The following is a 17,724-nucleotide window of genomic DNA, read 5'->3' as shown; positions in this document are numbered from 1 at the left end:
CCTTGGGAAATGAAGGAAATACATTTATTTATGGAACTCTGTTATAACTTTTTTAAGCAGAAATCTGATTATTGTGTGGTTACATAATAAAATTATCTGAATTAACGGGAAAGAAAAACATTTCTAAAATGCCAGAAAATTCACAATAAAGACGAGGATTTCCAGACACGTATTTTTAACTATCCCATCCCAATATGGAAAACATAACTTTTTAAATAATGATTTCAGAATTAGGGAGTAGATTTAAGATTATTTTATTTTATGAACAGAATTAACTGGATTTACATATCTGGAAAGAAAGTTTTAATAGTGTTGTTATACATAATATTGGCCAGTTCTAATGGCTCTTCTTCACGAACTGTTGCCAGTATTTCCAGTATCTGGCTACAATAAAACAAACAGAAATGTTATAGAAAAAAGAATAATTTATAGAAGTTCATGACAACTTTTGATAAAATTGCATGAAAGATATGTAAGCCATATTTGTGATTTTTTTTTAAAAAAAATAGTTTTGGAGTTGCATTCACTAAATGTCACACTAAATGATGATCTAACGAAACAGCAATGAATCTATCCTAACTTGTATGATTCTTGGTCTTCTTGTGACTGGGAAAGGGCTGGAAGTTTTGGTTATGACTGACCAGTTTTTATCACGGAAATCTGGAATGGTGGGTAATAGTGGTTAATTTAAAAGCATGTTTTATCAAGCCTTTGAAGCAATTAAGTTTGGCCTGAATTTGTGGGATTGATAGAATAGCAGATTAATACTTCTCAGTGCTCTTGTTGGCTGCTGTTAAATTGCAAAAATAGATGGCATCTAGATATGCTCCAGCAAAGTAAATCTCATATTGTTATGTTGCACTGAAGAAATGGAAGTTCAGAAATACGTTTTATAAAGTATTATATTCTTTCGCTGCGACCTAGATAGAGTTAGACGCCAGCACGTCCCATTTAAAGCTCTGCAATTTGAGCCTGTCATGGCTAACTCATTAGATCAGCTTCAGGGGGACTAATCATGACTAATCTCTCCTGGACTGAATCTCTGACAGGAAGAGCAAACAGTACTTACATGATATGGCAAAGTTCATTTCTGTCCTTTAGGCAGTGTCCTGCTTCCCATTTCTTTTTAGTTGGAAAGGTGGTTTTTACAAATTTTGAGCCTGCGTGGGTGTTTTTCACTCCACACCAGGGAGCATCTAATTAGAGAATAATTAAAATTTTAAAAAGGGGTAGCTTTCATTTCAGGAACTTGAGCACTTGTGTTTTACATTCCTGCTTGTCTCATTTCCTCCTTATACATGCAGTATATACCTTTCATTTGGCACTTTGGACATGAATTAAAAATTCTCATTTGATTTCTTAAAAATCGTTACAGGCAGTAAATACAGGTAGTCCTAGATTTACGACCGCTATTGAGCCTAACATTTCTGTTGATAAGTGAGACATTTGTTAAGTGAGTGTTGCCACATTTCGTGACCTTTCCTGCCAGTCAATTGAAACACTGCAGTTTTTACATTCCTAGCCAGGTGTGAACCTGGCTTTCCCCACTGACTTCGCTTGTCAGAAGGCCACTAAAGGTGATCACGTGAAACTGGGACATTGCAGCCCTTTGAATGGTCATTAAATGAATAGTTGTAAGTTGAGGATTACCTGTATACAAGTGGCTTTTACTAGTAGCTGCAAGTGCAGACTGAATATAAAACAGCAACATCAATACAATTATTCCAAAGACACTCTACTCCTGCATAGGTTGGTATATTCCAGGGGTCTGCAAACTTGGCTCTTTTAAGACTTGTGGACTTCAATTCCTCAGCTTTGCTGGCTGAGGAACTCTGGGAGTTGAAGTCCACAAGTCTTTAAAGAGCCAAGTTTGCAGATTTAATAAACCATTGGGGTGTGGGGGTGGGGAAGGATGTCTGTTAAATTCTCAACTTGGTGACATCCCAATGAAAATGTGCCTATTTTATCTAAAGCCCATTAAACTAAGGTTCTACTGTATCTGATTTTGGTGACTGATAAGATACTGAAGAGATTGTTTGAAATACTGTGTTAACAAGCTTCCATTGAAACTTGTCTGAATCTTATTACCCAGCCCTTTTGGAACAGTCTTTTAATTAGAATTTGCTTTTCAATATAATATAAAATAAATAATAAGGCACTCTTATTTGGTAAAGCTTGTTCCACCAACATATTCATTTAAAATGTATTACATGAACAGATTCTGAGGGGGGAAAAAGATTACCGAGCACAAAGTCTGATATATTTTTCTGCTCTTACCTCACTTAGCCATATGTAAGAAGGACTGTGCATAGCTAGTTGATCAATGGAAAGATTTACATCCCACCAGATCTTTATGAAGCTATAGAGCTGTGGTGGTGCACTGGTTAGAGTGCAGTACTGCAGGCTACTTCTGCTGACTGCCGGTTGCCTGCAATTTGGCAATTCAAATCTCACCAGGCTCATGGTTGACTCAGCCTTCCATCCTTCTGAGGTCAGTAAAATGAGGATCCAGATTGTTGGGGGCTATATGCTGACTCTGTAAACCACTTAGAGAGGGATGTGAAGCGGTATATACGTCTATGTGCTATTGCTATTAAACCTTTGTTTCAGCTACTTTGGAGAAAGTGAGGTAACCGTGTTCTACCAGTTTTATGCTCTTCCTCAAAAGCCGCCTTCATAGCTTGCTGTCAAAACAAGAACGGTGATGTCATGGTGCAGTTTGCCCTTATGTATTTGCATCACAAACCAGAGGCAACAACTTTTGCATAGGTTGTGTTTGCAGGATGAGATAGATTTTGCCACTTGCCTCCCCCAAAATGGTATTTTCCAGATACCTTGACAATGCAAGTCTCAATTTCAGCCTTGTTTAGGATTATGAAAGTTAAGGGCCTCATATGCACACAGGGTGAGAGAAAGTATAATCCAAAATTTGACAAGGATCTGGCAAAATGCCAGGCTTGGGAGCAGACCAATTTGCAGTTCCTTCTTTGCATCGTGCTGTTTTTGAGGCTGGTTCAATAGTTTTGTGGAAGTGTTGTCTGGAGCACATTTTTATTTACAAGACCTACTTCCAGAAACCCAGAATAGCATAATCCAGAACAAGAATGGAAAATTCCAGGTTTCTTTGGAATATTTTGTTCCTGAAACTGTTGTCAAAGGACTGATAATTTTTTTTTAAAAAAAGGGCATTTCCGTGTTTCATCAATGAATTAGCCGTTGGGAAAATCATGCTAAGCTAACCCAAAGGTGCTTTTCCAAAAGGCAACTAGACTTTCTTGTTTTTTAAAAAAATGTTTCACTTCTTATTCAAGAAGCTTCTTCCATTCGTACCCAAGCAGCTTCTTAAATGAGAAGTGAAATGTTTTCAAAGAAAAAACCCACTTGACTTTTGGAAAAGCATCTTTGAGACAACCATGACCTGGGTGATTTAGAGACTCTATAGAATACTAAGCTAACCTTGTATCTGGCTGTGATTTGAATGCACCATCTCAAGACTGCAACCCAAATAAGTCTCCGATCTAAAAGAGTTTTGAAAATGATAAATTAGTGAAAGGAAAGTGATTTACCTGTCTCTATCATTAACCTTTCGCTGGGAATTGACTTCACCGTTTCTAGGTTGGCTTCAGTTTTCAGAGAACTGGAAATAATTTTAGAAGTTTGTTAGATGAAACTGTCTATCACTATTGTTGAGGAGTTCATAAAAAAGAAACTGCTGCCAAAATTCAATGAATAATTTTGGTTTTTTGAACCAGTATTGAGCATGCTCCAATATTGTGCTTCTAATCCCATTGACATTAGACTGATTTTTTTTCCAAATTAAAAACTAGGAGAGCAACAATGCATGAAATTTAAGTTTTGTTAAAGTTGAATTCTACTGCATCTCTGGATACACAGAAGCTCTAGGGCTTCTAGAGCTACATGTCCTATAGTTTTATATCCTGTTCACTCTTTTCATTTTCTGTATTTTGTAAGGTAGGGTTGAGATAGAGGTGGGTAACTTTGTATTCAAAATTATTTCTAAACCTTTGGTGAACACGAGGACTTCCCAGCTCTTGAACTGGATACCTTATCTGAGAATTGCAGATAAAGGATTCTTCTGAGCTAAGAATAGTATATCTGATTGAGATTTACCATATTTTTCGGAGTATAAGACGCACCGGAATATAAGACGTACCGGAATAAAAGACGCACCTTAGTTTTTGGGGAGGAAAATAAGAAAAAAGCTGATTGGCAGGTGGATTGGCCTCCTGGAATACCCCCAATCAGCTTTCCCAGAGGTGAATTTTAGCAACAGGTTCCTTGGTTGTGAGCTCTGTGCCTAGCTTTTTTTCCCCTGCCTTTGAAACTCTGTTTCAAGCAGAAAACTTTTTTCTGCTTCTGAAAGCCTCCAAAACAGAACTTCAGAAAAATAGAAAAACCTCTGAAGCTCTGTTTGGGAGCTTCATTTCTGAAGCTTCTTTCAGCCTCTGAAACCTCCTTTTGAGAAGCTAGGTGGGGCTATATTCGGAGTATAAGACACACCCAGATTTTCACCCTCTCTTTTGGGGGAAAAAGTTCATCTTATTCCAAAAGTTCCAAAAAATACGGTAGATTATTGTTTATTATTGACTTTTAATTATTTTTCTTAGTTATGAGTGTAACATAATTGGAGGGCTCTAGAAAGTTAATGTGGCCCATCAAACATAGTACAGACAGCCTACAAAAGACAGCCTTTTGTTCTTGTTTCCTGCAAGCTTCAAAAAAAACAAGGTCTTTATATTTTTCATATCCCTGGCAAGACAAACTACATCCGGGTGAGCAACTCTGGCAACTTTACAACCTGTGGACTTCAATTCCCAGAATTCCCGAGCCAGCTGGCTCAGGAATTCTGGGAGTTGAAGTCCACAGTTCATAAAGTTGCCCATCTCTGCACTACGTGGTTAATGATCTATCTTTTATTTTTTTTAAAAAATGTTGCAAAACACCTGCCAAACTAAAAATGAATGCTTGAGTTAAGAGTTAATGTTTAAAATAACTTACCAACCATTAATCCCTATATAAAGATCCAGATCTATTAGAGCTGCCGCTTCTTCTTTGGTGCCGTCAAAAGAGTGAACCTATAAAAATAATTACAAGCATGTATATCATAAGACGGAAGGTAAATGTTTGTTAATGTGGGCAGTCCTCAACGTATGACCATGATGGAGTCTGCCCGTCATAATCATTGCGAAAGTCATAAAGTGGGTCATAAACCCTGTAACCCGATCAGATCTTAATGACCTTTTTTTTGTGGGAGAGGTTAAGCAAACCTATTGTTTACTTAAAACCCGGAAATGCTGATCACATGACATGGGGTTGCTGAGCACCCGAAATGCAGTCATGTGATTACGGGGAGGAGGGATGGCCATTGGAACTTCAGATCGTAAGTGTCCCTGAGGAAGTCTGTCATAACTTTGAATGTCACTAAGAGAATGGGTCATAAACTGAGGACTACCTGTACAGTTCCCTTTAATTATTTCTGTTGCTCTTTCTGGATGTCATCCAGCAGCTGTACGTATGTAAAAAATGTGTGAAAAAATTAGCAATTCTGCCTAGGAAAGTGACGTGGCTGTTCCCTTTTTCTCAGCTGTGTCGTTCTTTGTGCTACCCTACCAGATGCAGATACCCCAGTCTTTCTGAGTTCAACTTCTAAACATGGCTAGCAAGGCCTAAGAAAGGACACTGCCAAATTTAAAATAAAAAGATTCAGGGTTAGAGTTAAGGTTCACAGAAATCCCAATTCACAACAAAAAGAAAAACTTGATGCTTGGTGTTAGATCCAAATTGCTATTCCTTCTACTAGAGTTTTAGAAGGCAAGGTTTGGGCGAAGAATGTAGACACAAAGAGAAATCTCTAACCTATTTGTAATGCAAATATAGCAATAGACTTTAAATCACCAAAAAAGTGTAATGCTAAAAAACATAGCTCCATTGCACCTACCACTCCTCCTGTACACCTCTCTCTATTTCGTCTCATTATATCTGTGGAAAAGAAGAATTTGATTTTAGAATCTTAAGAGCTTTTGTTCCCTCAAAAGTACACATTTGTTGTTCTAATTTTCTAACAAAACTCACCTAGGAATTCTGGGTGCGAATTCCTACAGTGCAAAAACATTGGCAATTTGGTTTGCTCAGATAGTTCAAACTGTTTTTCAAAATACCTGAAAGAAAATAAAAATTGTATTTACCAGTCACTGAATCCATAGCGTTTATACGGCTGCTCAATTCTAACAATATGATTCTGGATGACAAGCCAATACATCACTAAAAAAAAAAAAAAAGACTTCAGAAACAAAGTAATAATTGACTCCAAACCATTTTAGAGAGGCAATAATTGGGAATCACACTTACTACCCTCTTCCAGTCAGGAATTCTAATAGTCCTGACCCCAATGCCCAAGAAAACAGCCGAATTACCTCTGAACTGTGAAAGGGTCTTAGCTGTGCCGTGACTAACACAGGTCTCCAAAACAGCAGAGGTGTGCAGAAAATCCAGATCTCTTTTGTGATCTTCCACCAAAAAGGCAAATATTTTAAAAATTTAGATATATTTATAAACCAAGATATTCTACATCCTGGTAGCCTGATACAGGTAGTCCTCAATTTACAATCTTTCATTTAGCCAACCAAGTTACAACAGAACTGAAAAAAGTGACAATCGGTTCTTAAACTTACAAGCATCAGAGGTGATGGGAGACAGCTGGGAAGGTTGCAAATTGGGATTACGTGATGCCCAAGATGCTACAACCATTGTAAATATATGCTGGTTGCCAGGCATCCAAATTTTGATCATGTGACCCCACAGTCTAATTTATTTAACAACCACAGGGCTTCGCTTAACAACCGCGGCAAAAAGATATAATAAAAATTCTTGTTAAAATTGTGGTTGTTAAGTCAAAGACTTCCTGCAATGTCAGGACCAAAAAGGGATGTTGAACATCCCCTTATTGTGAGCATCCAGAGGCGTCTGACCAACTTTTGCCAAATGCAAGACAATCCACATTAATGAAGTTTAGTAAAAATGTTATTTTGTTATATCTTACAACAATTTAGAATAACAGAGTTGGAAGGGACCTTGGAGGTCTTCTAGTCCAACCCCCTGCTCAGGCAGGAAACCTTACACCACTTCACACAAATGGTTATCCAATCTCTTCTTAAAAACTTCCAGTGTTGGAGCATTCACAACTTCTGGAGGCACGTTGTCCCACTGATTAATTGTTCTAACTGTCAGGAAATTTCTCCTTAGTGCTAAGTTTCTTCTGTCATTGATTAGTTTCCATCCATTGTTTCTTGTTCTAACTTCAGGCGTTTAGGAGAATAGCTTGACTCTCTTCTTTGTGGCAACCCCTGAAATATTGGAACACTATCATGTCACCCTTGGGCCTTCTTTTCATCAAACAGACATACGCAATTCCAGCAACCGTTCTTTATATGTTTTAGCCTCCAGTCCCCAAATCATCTTTGTTTTTATTTATTTATTTATTTGTCAATTATATATAGGATAACAGGTAAAAGTATAAATATAATTTGGATACATGAAAAGAATAAGTAAAAAGGAATATCAGGACAGGGACGGTAGGGACGCAGATGCACTTATGCATGCCCCTTACAGACCTCTTAGGAATGGGGTGAGGTCAACAGTAGACAGTTTAAGCTTAAAGTTTTGGGGCTTTGGGGAAGAAACTACAGAGTCAGGTAGTGCATTCCAGGCACTGACCACTCTGCTGCTGAAGTCATATTTTCTGCAATTAAGTTTGGAGCGGTTTACCTTGAGATTGTATCTATTATTTGCTTGTGTATTGTGGTTGAAGCTGAAGAGAAGTTGCTCTTCTCTGCACTCTAGTCTCCACATCCTTTTTACATTGTGGCGACCAAAACTGAATGCAGTATTCCAAGTGTGGCCTTACCAAGGCATTATAAAGTGGTATTAACACTTCACGTGATTTTGTGTTACTTTTTTTGTTGCTAAAAACTGTTTTTTTCCCCCATTTCATTTAACTTGGCTGACTAATTCCTGAGCAAAGATGCCCACTTCATTAAGTAGCGTCTTACTCTGTGGCAACAACTTCCAGGGAGGGAGAAACACAACACACACACACACACACACACAAAAACGGCAATCTGCCCTATGGTGTGGACATTTTTCCCCTTTGGGAAGAAGTCCAGATTGCCCTCTGGGTTTTCACATCCCACATGTAGATGCCGCTTGAAGCCTGGTTTCCCTCACCCTAGCCATCCAATTTTATGACCGTTTCTGCTCTTATCAGAATGAGCAGAAGCACAAGATCCCAAATGGAAATCTTGGCAGCCCTTATGCTGTCGAGACGGATAACAGGATTTGGAAACAGAGAATCTCTCTTAGGACTCTCAGTCTGAGGATAAACGGTGGAAGGGTTGACCTGCTCTTTGCTTTTCCTTCAGCTTAAAATAGGCTGAAGGTGTTTTAAGGCTTCTAATGGATGTTCCTGAAAAAAATCCCTATAGAAGCGTGATGGCGAACCTATGGCACACAGAGCCCTCTCTGCTGGCAGGTGCGCTGTTGCCCCAGATCAGATCTCCGTGGCGTTTCTTTCGTGAGCTTCTGTTTCCCTGCAAACGACGAAACAGAAGCTCACAAAAGAAAAAGGCGCTGCCTGTGTTGGGAAGCCCTGCCTCCTGCCGGCCAGTTGGTCTTTGGGTCTCTGCTGCGCATGCACGCATGTCCGTGTGCATATGCACATTCATGCATATGCATGTTTGCGCGCGGCACACCTTTCAGTTTGGGCATGCATGTGTGCGCAGTTTGGGCACTCGGTGCCTAAAAGGTTTGCCATCACTGCTATAGAACAGTACACAACACGAAGGTTAAAAGGACAGGGTGGCCAGTACAACATATTTGAAACAATAAATACATTTCTTACTTGAGTTGGATGTCTTTGGGGCAGAATTCTAATCTGTCGAAGTCTGAAAAGGGGAAAACAGACAGTGAAGAGGCCTTCTAAAGACTGCCGTGAACAAACAGTGCACTTACGCCAGGGAGTTAATACCTACCTAAGCCACACTCCCCTATTGCAACCACTTTCCCTTTGTTCTTCTCAGCTAAATCTTGCAATTCCTCCAAGTACTGGTCAGGATTGCCCTCATCGAATGCTCCACAGCGAGTGGGATGGCAGCCAACGGTACTGTGAAACATTTCTGAAACCAGACCACATGAAAGTGTTGATAAAACTGATGCAGACTCTATTAAAAAATAAAGGGAAAATAACCACCTGCTCTGTCTGTATGTATGCACAGATAGTCCTCGACTTATGGCCATAATTTCTGTCTCTAAAAGAAAGTTTTGCTACGTGAGTTTTGCTCCATTTGACAACGTTCCTTGCCACAGTTGTAAAGGGAATCACTGCAGTTGTTAAATTAACATGGTTGTTAATTGAATCTGGCTTCGCTGTTGACTTTGCTTGTCTGAAGGTTGCAAAATGTGATCACGTGACCCCAGGACATTGCAATAGTCATAAATGTGAACCAATGTTCAAGCATCCAAATTAAATCATGTGACCCTGGGGATGCTGCAGTGGTCGTAAGTGTGGAAAAAGGTCAGAAGTCACTTTTTTCAGTGCTGTCGTTAACTTCAAATGGTCACTAAACGAACTGTTGTAACTCAAATACTACCTGTATTCTCTTGCATCATGGATGTGGCTTTATATTTTCTGCTGGTACATTGTACTAGCAAAAGAGGTTACTATTCCCTGCTCCAAGGATTTGTAGAAACGAAAGCGTAGGAATTGCAACCAATTCCTTCTTCTGCATTAAAGCCAGTTAGAGAATTTTTTCCTCTCTAGGTAGATGCTTGAACTGATAATTGTAAGCTGCCTCTCAAACTTTTCCTGGAGATCCTCCCCACATACAAACAAGCATGTTACGCAAATGCATACGTGTACTGGTAGTCCTCAGCGTACGACCAAAATTAAGCCCAGAATTTATGCTGCTCAGTGTGAAATTTCTCAGTGAGAAATTTCAGTGAGTTTTCCTCCATTGTACAACTTTTCTTGCCACATTTGCTAAGTGGAATCACTCCGCTTGTTAAATTGGTAGCACAGTTGTTAAGTGATACCTGGCTTCCTCATTGACTTGACTTGTCAGCAGGTTGCAAAAGGGGATCCATCACATGACTCCAGGACACTGCAACTGTCGTAAGTAAATGCCAGTGGCCAAGCGTCCAAATCTTGACCATGGGAATGCTGCCTTGGTTGTAAGCGTGAAAAACGTCATAGATCACTTTTTTCATTGTCGTTTTAACTTTGAACAGTCACTAAATGAACGGTTGTAAATTGAGAACTACCTGTACTCGCCATCTCCCGATTTCTCTCCTGTTCTGACCTCGGCTTCCCCAAAAAGCACAAAGCAGAATCCTGGTCCCGACAAAACCCCTTTTATTAAACAAACAGTGAATTCCTCTCATTCACCTTCAGCAAAGTCTTAGGCGGAGGCAACAGAAGGAAGGGAGGGGCAGGCCTGGATAAGTGCTGAGTCATGGAGCCACACCCCATGGCCTATATAAAGGACCTGCTTTCTGGCATTCTCTGAGGCAAAGTCTAAACATATCTTGCTGAAGTCACTTTCTGGTCTCCTGCCTGCCCTGAGGACTTTGCTAGGAATTTGGCAGAGCTGCAGAGGCACGCCTGATTCGGATTTCCCTGACCCGGCCGTCAGCGGAGGAGTGGGACACGACACATCATTTCTGACATAGTGGCAGTCCACTCTCTTCTTGAAAGCTTCCAGTGATGAAATTCCCATGACAAGCTAATCTTGGGTAATGCTAATTGTGTGTGTGCGCAAACCAGCATTTTGTGTGCAGACGGATGTGGCTCAAGAGTTCTGCCAACCCAGAACTAACATGCATTCCCTAAACCAGAACCAGCAGGTTGTGTGAAGGCAGCCCCCCAAATTCAAGCTGGGACCCAAAGGTGCTTTTTTCAAGAGGCAGCTGGACTTTCTTATACTTTCTTTGAAGACATTTCGCTTCAAGAAGCTTCTTCAGCTCTGATTGGATGGTGGGGAATGGGAGGATTTATATTCCTTGCAGACAGCTGGTCATTTGCATCCTCTTAAAGGGTCACTGAAGTCACTTGGAGGTTTATCTGTGTCCTCAGGGTCACCTGAGTGGTGCTCCTGGTTCCTGTAGTCTTCAAAGAAAAAACAAGAAAGTCCAGTTGCCTTCTGAAAAAAAAGCACCTTCGGGACAACTTTGACCTGGATGACTGAGAAACTTTACAGACTTCGAGCTGTACAATTTGGGATGAAAACCCTTTGAATGGTGTGGGAGTAGGAATGGATTTCCAGAAGGAAAAAAATTGCGGACTACAGAAACTATTTGCACCACTCAGGTGACCCCGAAGACACAGATAAGCCTCCAAGTGCTTCAGCAACCCTCTAAAAAGATGCAAACCTTCTAAAAGAAATGAATGCAAGGAATATAAATCAGTGGTGAAATCCAATTTTTTTAAAACTACCGCTTCTGTGGGCGGGGCTTGGTGGGTGTGGTGTGGCTTGGTGGGCGTGGCAGAGGAAGGAGACTGCAAAAATCCCCATTCCCTTCCCACTCCTGGGGGAAGGATGTTGCAAAATTCCCATTCCCACCCCACTATGGGGCCAGCCAGAGGCGGTATTTGCTGGTTCTCCAAACTACTCAAAATTTCCGCTACCGGTTCTCCAGAACCCGTCAGAACCTGCTGGATTTTATCCCGATATAAATCCTTCCATTCCCCACTATCCCGTCAGAGCTGAAGAAGCTTCTTGGGCGAGAAGCAAAACGTCTTCAAAAGAAAAAAAAACCAAGAAAGTCCAGTTGCCTCCTTAAAAAAAGCACCTTTCGGACAACCATGACCTGGATGACTGAGAAGCTCTACAGACCAAGCTGGGACCAAAAAGAGGGAAGAGATGGTCCAATCTTGGTCCCTTTAAGACTTGTGGACTTCAACTCCCAGAATTCCTCAGCCAGCTTTGCTGGCTGAGGGACTCTGGGAGTTGAAGTCCACAAGTCTTAAAGGGACCAAGGTTGGAGATCCTTGCTCCAAGGGTTTCTCAACTGCTCCTCTAAACTGCTATTCTCCCCCCCAGGAGTGGCTGCCCGAGCAGGCGGCACGCGTGTCATTCCCACGGCCACCCAACCCCTCATTCTGCCCCAGGACGCCGCGTCGTCCCCGAGTTGCCCGGGCAACCGCCCTCACCAATGAACTTGAAGCGACTCATGACGACAGCAGCGGCAGAAGCCCGCGCGCGTTCCTTCCTCGCTCGCCCCCAAAGAGGCAGAGGAAGAGGAGTCGTTACGCGCCGCCCCTCACTTCCGGTTGCCTTGGGACCGCGGCTGTTTCCCCTCCCCTCCTGGAGGAAACGGAACGTCCGGAAACGAAACGTTCCAGGGAAGGAAGCGGCCGCCTTATATGATGCTAGGCGGCGTTCTTGCCGGCAGGATTCCAACGAGTTGGTTTTGCACAGCGCACCAAGCCTCAATGCAAAAGCAAAATTTAAAAAAAAAGAAATAAATTCTAAGTCGTAAAATAGTTATCAATGTTAAGTCAGTCTCGTTTCATAACAGCAGACTCCCAGCATCCTCTCTCTTCCTCCTGGCCTTCTGCGTGGGCCGCTCCGTTTGTACGTGTGTGTGTGTTTGTGTGTTTGTGTATTGAGAGAGATTTTTTTATTGGCCAAGTGTGATTGGACACCCAAGGTGCATACGCTTGGTGCATACGCTCTCAGTGTACATAAAAGAAAAGAAAAGGTTGTACGTGTACAACCCTGCCTTAATGTTATATTTATTATATATTAATGTAATATATATATGTATAATTGTGGTCTTGCAGACACCTCAAACCACACCTCACAGCACACAAAATGCTTTCACCAAAAAATGAAGCAAAATTGCATCACATTCAATGCAATTTACTGTACTGTACTGTACTGTACAGCAGGGGGTCTGCAACCTTGGCAACTTTAAGACTGATGGACTTCGACTCCCAGAATTCCTCAGCCAGCTTTGTTTTGTTGACGGAGGAATTCTAGGAGTTGAAGTCCACCAGTCTTAAAGTTGCAGAGGTTGGAGATCCCTGCGGTGCTGTACTGTATTATGCTATATACTATATACTATATACTATATACTATGCTATAGAATAGAATAGAATAGAATAGAATAGAATAGAATAGAATAGAATAGAATAGAATAGAATAGAATTTTTTATTGGCCAAGTGTGATTGGACACACAAGGAATTTGTCTTAGGTGTATATGCTCTCAGTGTACATAAGGAGAATAAAATACGTTCATCAAGAGTAAAAAGATACAACACTTAGTAATAGCCAAGGTTACTAACAAACTATCAAATCGTACTAGGAATCAAATAAAAACAATATAATGGAAAGATACAAACAACATGGTTATAGTAATAAGTCGGAAGAGATAGATACTAGTTAGGAAGAGAAGATTAATAGTAGTACAGATCTAGTAAATAGTTTGACAGTGTTGTGAGGGAATTATTTGTTTAGCAGAGTAATGGCGTTCGGGAAAAAACTATTCTTGTGTCTAGTTCTGTACAGTGCTCTGTAGAGGCGTTTTGAGGGTAAGAGTTGAAACCGTTTATTTTATTTTTTATTTATTTTATTTTGTCACAACAGTATATATAAGCATAAGCATGAAAGTAACTATATAATATATAAGCATATATATAAGCATAAGTATGTAATAACTATATTAATTGGATATAATGAAAGGAAACAATAGGACAGGAACGGTAGGCACGCTTGTGCTCTTATGCACGCCCCTTACAGACCTCTTAGGAATGGGGTGAGGTCAATAGTAGACAGTTTTTGGTTGAAGCTTTGGGGATTTTGAGAAGAGACCACAGAGTCAGGTAGTGTGTTCCAAGCATTAACAACTCTGTTACAGAAGTCATATTTTCTGCAATCAAGATTGAAGCGGTTAACATTAAGTTTAAATCTGTTGTTTGCTCTTGTATTGTTGTGATTGAAGCTGAAGTAGTCTTCAACAGGAAGGACATTGCAATAGATGATTCTATGAGTTAAACATAGGTCCTGTCGAAGGCGGCGGAGTTCTAAGTTTTCTAAACCCAAGATTTCAAGTCTGGTGGTATAAGGTATTTTGTTGTTTTCAGAGGAGTGGAGAACTCTTCTTGTAAAATATTTCTGGATATGTTTAATTGTATTGATGTCTGAAATGTGGTATGGGTTCCAGACAGGAGAGCTGTATTCAAGAATTGGTCTAGCAAATATTTTATAAGCTCTGGTTAGTACCTTGATGAACGTATCTTTTCTTTTATGTACACTGAGAGCATATGCACCAAGACAAATTCCTTTTGTGTCCAATCACACTTGGCCAATAAAATTCTATTCTATTCTATTCTATTCTATTCTATTCTATTCTATTCTATTCTATTCTATTCTATTCTATTCTATTCTAGTAGTGTAATGTTTCTGGAGAAGAAGCTACGTAAGATTAGGTTTACAACTCTTAAAGCCTTTTTTGCGATGTAGTTGCAGTGGGCTTTGGCACTTAGATCATTGGATATGAAAACTCCAAGGTCTTTGACAGGTTGGGGGTCATCTATAAGATAATGTCCATCGAGTTTGTATTTAGTTTTAGATTCTTTTTTCCAATGTGTAAGACAGAGCGATGTCTCAGGGGCAAGGGACGTGGTGGCTCAGGGGCTAGGACGTTGAGCTTGTCGATTGAAAGGTCGGCAGCTCAGTGGTTCGAATCCCTGGTGCTGCCGTGTAACGGGGTGAGCTCCTGTTACTTGTCCCAGCTTCTGCCAACCTAGCAGTTTCGAAAGCACGTAGAAAAAATAGGGACCACCCTTGGTGGGAAGGGAACAGCGTTGAGTCATGCCGGCCACATGACCACGGAGACGTCTTCGGATAGCCCCACGGAGACGTCTTCGGATAGCGCTGGTTCTTCGGTTAACGAGGGGAACCTTTACCTTTAACTTTTAAGACAGAGCATTTGCGGGTTGAGATTTGGAGTTGCCAAGTTTTTGACCATTCTGACACAAAGTCAAGGTCTTTTTGAAGGGTAGCTGTATTGTTGGTAGTGTTAAATAGTTTGACATCATCAGCAAAAAGAACACAATTACTTTTAATATGGTCACAGAGATCATTAATGTATAATATGAATGTAATGTATCTTTAAATGGTTTAGGCGGGAAACAAGCACGTTGCTGATTGGTTAAAGCCGCCGGTAGAACTGTATATAAGGAGAGGTTTTTCCCCAGCCTGGTTGCTGGGTTCACCATATATTAAAGAGCTGTTGTCACTACCCTGGTCTCCAGCCTCGTTACTTCCCGAACTTAACACTGGCGACGAAGGTGGGATCTCGAGGCTAAGAGCGCCAGGAACGAGCTGAACGCACGGAAGAACCGAACCCAGCAAACTCAGGGCAGAAACGCGGAGATGTCCAGCTACACTCCGCCCGCACCGTTTGACCCAGCCAGGGAGAAATGGGGAACGTACATGACCCGTTTCGAAAGCTTCTTAGAAGCAAACGAACTGCAAGGAGTTCCAGACAACCGCAAAAGGGCATATTTCCTGAGCCACTGCGGTCCTGAGGTCATCGACATTGCGGAAGCCCTGGCAGAGCCAACGCCGGTACAATCGGTACCGTGGCAAACTCTGCAGAACCTATTGAAGAACCATTTCGCGCCAACACCGTCCAAATACGTACGGCGTTTTGAATTTGGGGAGCGCAGACAGCAAGAGGGCGAATCCATCAGCGATTACATGGCCGCCTGGAAAGCCTCCAAGGACTGTGGGTACCGAGACTTGGATGAGGAGCTGTTAGAGCAACTCATCCGTGGGGTCAGAGACATGCGCTTATGGAGGCGGCTGCTATCAAAAAGCAATCTAACGCTGGCAAACGCCTGGACGGCCAGAGCTCATGAGATGTCCACCCAAGCGGCGGAAACCCTGCAAAGCCACTCACCGCCAACGGCGAGCGCAAGCAAATCAACCCCAGTCCATAGTGAAGAAATCCAGCCCGAGTCAGACGGCGAGGATGAGGAAGGAGTTTGCCTCACCGAGAGAGGGGGCAAAGAAGACCGGGATGAATGCGGAAGTTGCGGAGGGCAACACCAGCGTCAACAATGCAAGTTCAAGGACGCTACATGTCGGCGGTGCGAGAAGAAGGGGCACCTGGCTCAAGTCTGTCGAGCACCCCAACCTTCCTGCCGAAAATTCAAACCGACCAATCAGAGCGCGGGATCGGCAAGGCGACCCGCGATTGGTCAAAACAAAAAGGGCGCGAACTCAAATCGAACGACCGTGATCATAGGCCGTGCAGCTACCCGCGTCGAAAAGAAAATTTTCACTAAACCAAAAATAGAAGGAGTGCCGTGCCGACTAGAAGTGGACACCGGGTCAGCGATCACAATCATGTCCTGGGACACTTTTGCAAAAGCTTTGCCGAGAATCACCAAACGCAAACTGCAAACACAACGGCTACGAGTGCACGACTACCAAGGGAATCGCATCCCTGTTCGAGGGACCACCTCCGTCCGCGTCGAGTACGGACCACACAAGAAGACCCTGCCCATCACGATAGTCGAAGGGACCCTGCCAAGTCTGTTGGGACTAGACTGGTTCCGTGCATTGGGCATGGGAGTGACTGGCATCTACAGAAGTGACTTTAACCTAAAAGACACACTCATGAACGAGTTCGAAGATGTCTTCAAGGACTGCCTGGGCAAGTACAAGGGGACCCCTATTTCCTTCAATTTAGACCCCCAGGTAGCCCCCATTAGGTTAAAGGCAAGGAGAGTCCCTTTTGCCCTTAAACCTAAGATTGACAAGGAGATAGACAAGCTCATCAGTCAGGGGATTCTGGTGCCAGTCGATCACGCAAAGTGGGAGACGCCAATCGTCACCCCAGTGAAACCAGATGGGTCAGTTAGAATCTGCGCTGACTACAAGGCGACGTTAAACAAAGCCTTGCAGAAAAGCGCTTACCCGGTCCCCGTGGTGCAACACTTGCTGCACTCGCTGGGGCAAGGACACGTTTTTGCCAAGTTAGATTTGGCTCAAGCCTATCAACAACTGCCCGTAGACGCCAACACAGCCGAAGCCCAGACGATTGTGACTCACAGAGGTGCTTTCAAGTGTACCCGGTTACAGTTTGGGGTGAGTGTGGCACCTGGTCTATTCAAAATTTAATGGGCGACTTCTGCAAGGGCTCCGGGGTAGTCCCCTATTTCGATGATGTATTGGTATCAGCTGAAAATTTAGAAGAATTGGGGGAGCGTTTGAGAAAAGTTCTGGGCATTTTCCGGTCAGCCGGTCTAAAGGTTAAAGTGAACAAATGCCAGATAGGGGTAGAATCCGTAGATTTCTTGGGCTACAGAATAGACAAAGAGGGAATTCACCCCACGGAAAGCAAGGTCAGGGCAATACGAAAGGCTCCAGCACCAAAAAACAAAACAGAGCTACAGGCATTCCTGGGTCTAGTGAATTTTTACGCGGTCTTTTTAAAAAATAAGGCAACCGTTGCCGAACCGCTACATAAATTACTGGGAAAGAATACTGCTTGGTCTTGGGGAAAGTCGGAAGCTAGGGCTTTTGAAGCAGTAAAAAACCTACTCTCGAGCGATAGTTTACTGGTGCAGTATCATAGCTCATTGCCATTGGTATTAGTCTGCGATGCTTCCCCTTACGGGGTGGGGGCTGTGCTCA

The 17,724-nt window shown here is 42.2% G+C and overlaps 1 protein-coding gene across 1 annotated transcript; it reads right to left on the bottom strand.

Moving 5' to 3' along the window:
• Window positions 1-238: 238 nt before the first annotated feature.
• On the bottom strand, window positions 239-9,372 carry TATDN1 (TatD DNase domain containing 1). Its single transcript, XM_058177232.1, has 8 exons — window positions 9,048-9,372; window positions 8,918-8,960; window positions 6,094-6,179; window positions 5,960-6,000; window positions 5,020-5,096; window positions 3,567-3,637; window positions 1,070-1,196; window positions 239-384 (listed from the first exon to the last, which is right to left on the bottom strand). Exons 1-8 carry the CDS (start codon window positions 9,310-9,312, stop codon window positions 282-284), a joined length of 813 nt encoding a protein of 270 aa, XP_058033215.1. The 5' UTR covers window positions 9,313-9,372; the 3' UTR covers window positions 239-281.
• Between the last annotated feature and the right edge of the window lie 8,352 nt (window positions 9,373-17,724).

This window comes from Ahaetulla prasina, chromosome 3 (genome assembly GCF_028640845.1).
Source record: "Ahaetulla prasina isolate Xishuangbanna chromosome 3, ASM2864084v1, whole genome shotgun sequence".
NCBI lineage: Eukaryota > Metazoa > Chordata > Lepidosauria > Squamata > Colubridae > Ahaetulla > Ahaetulla prasina.
This window is presented reverse-complemented; position numbering and strand designations above follow the sequence as displayed.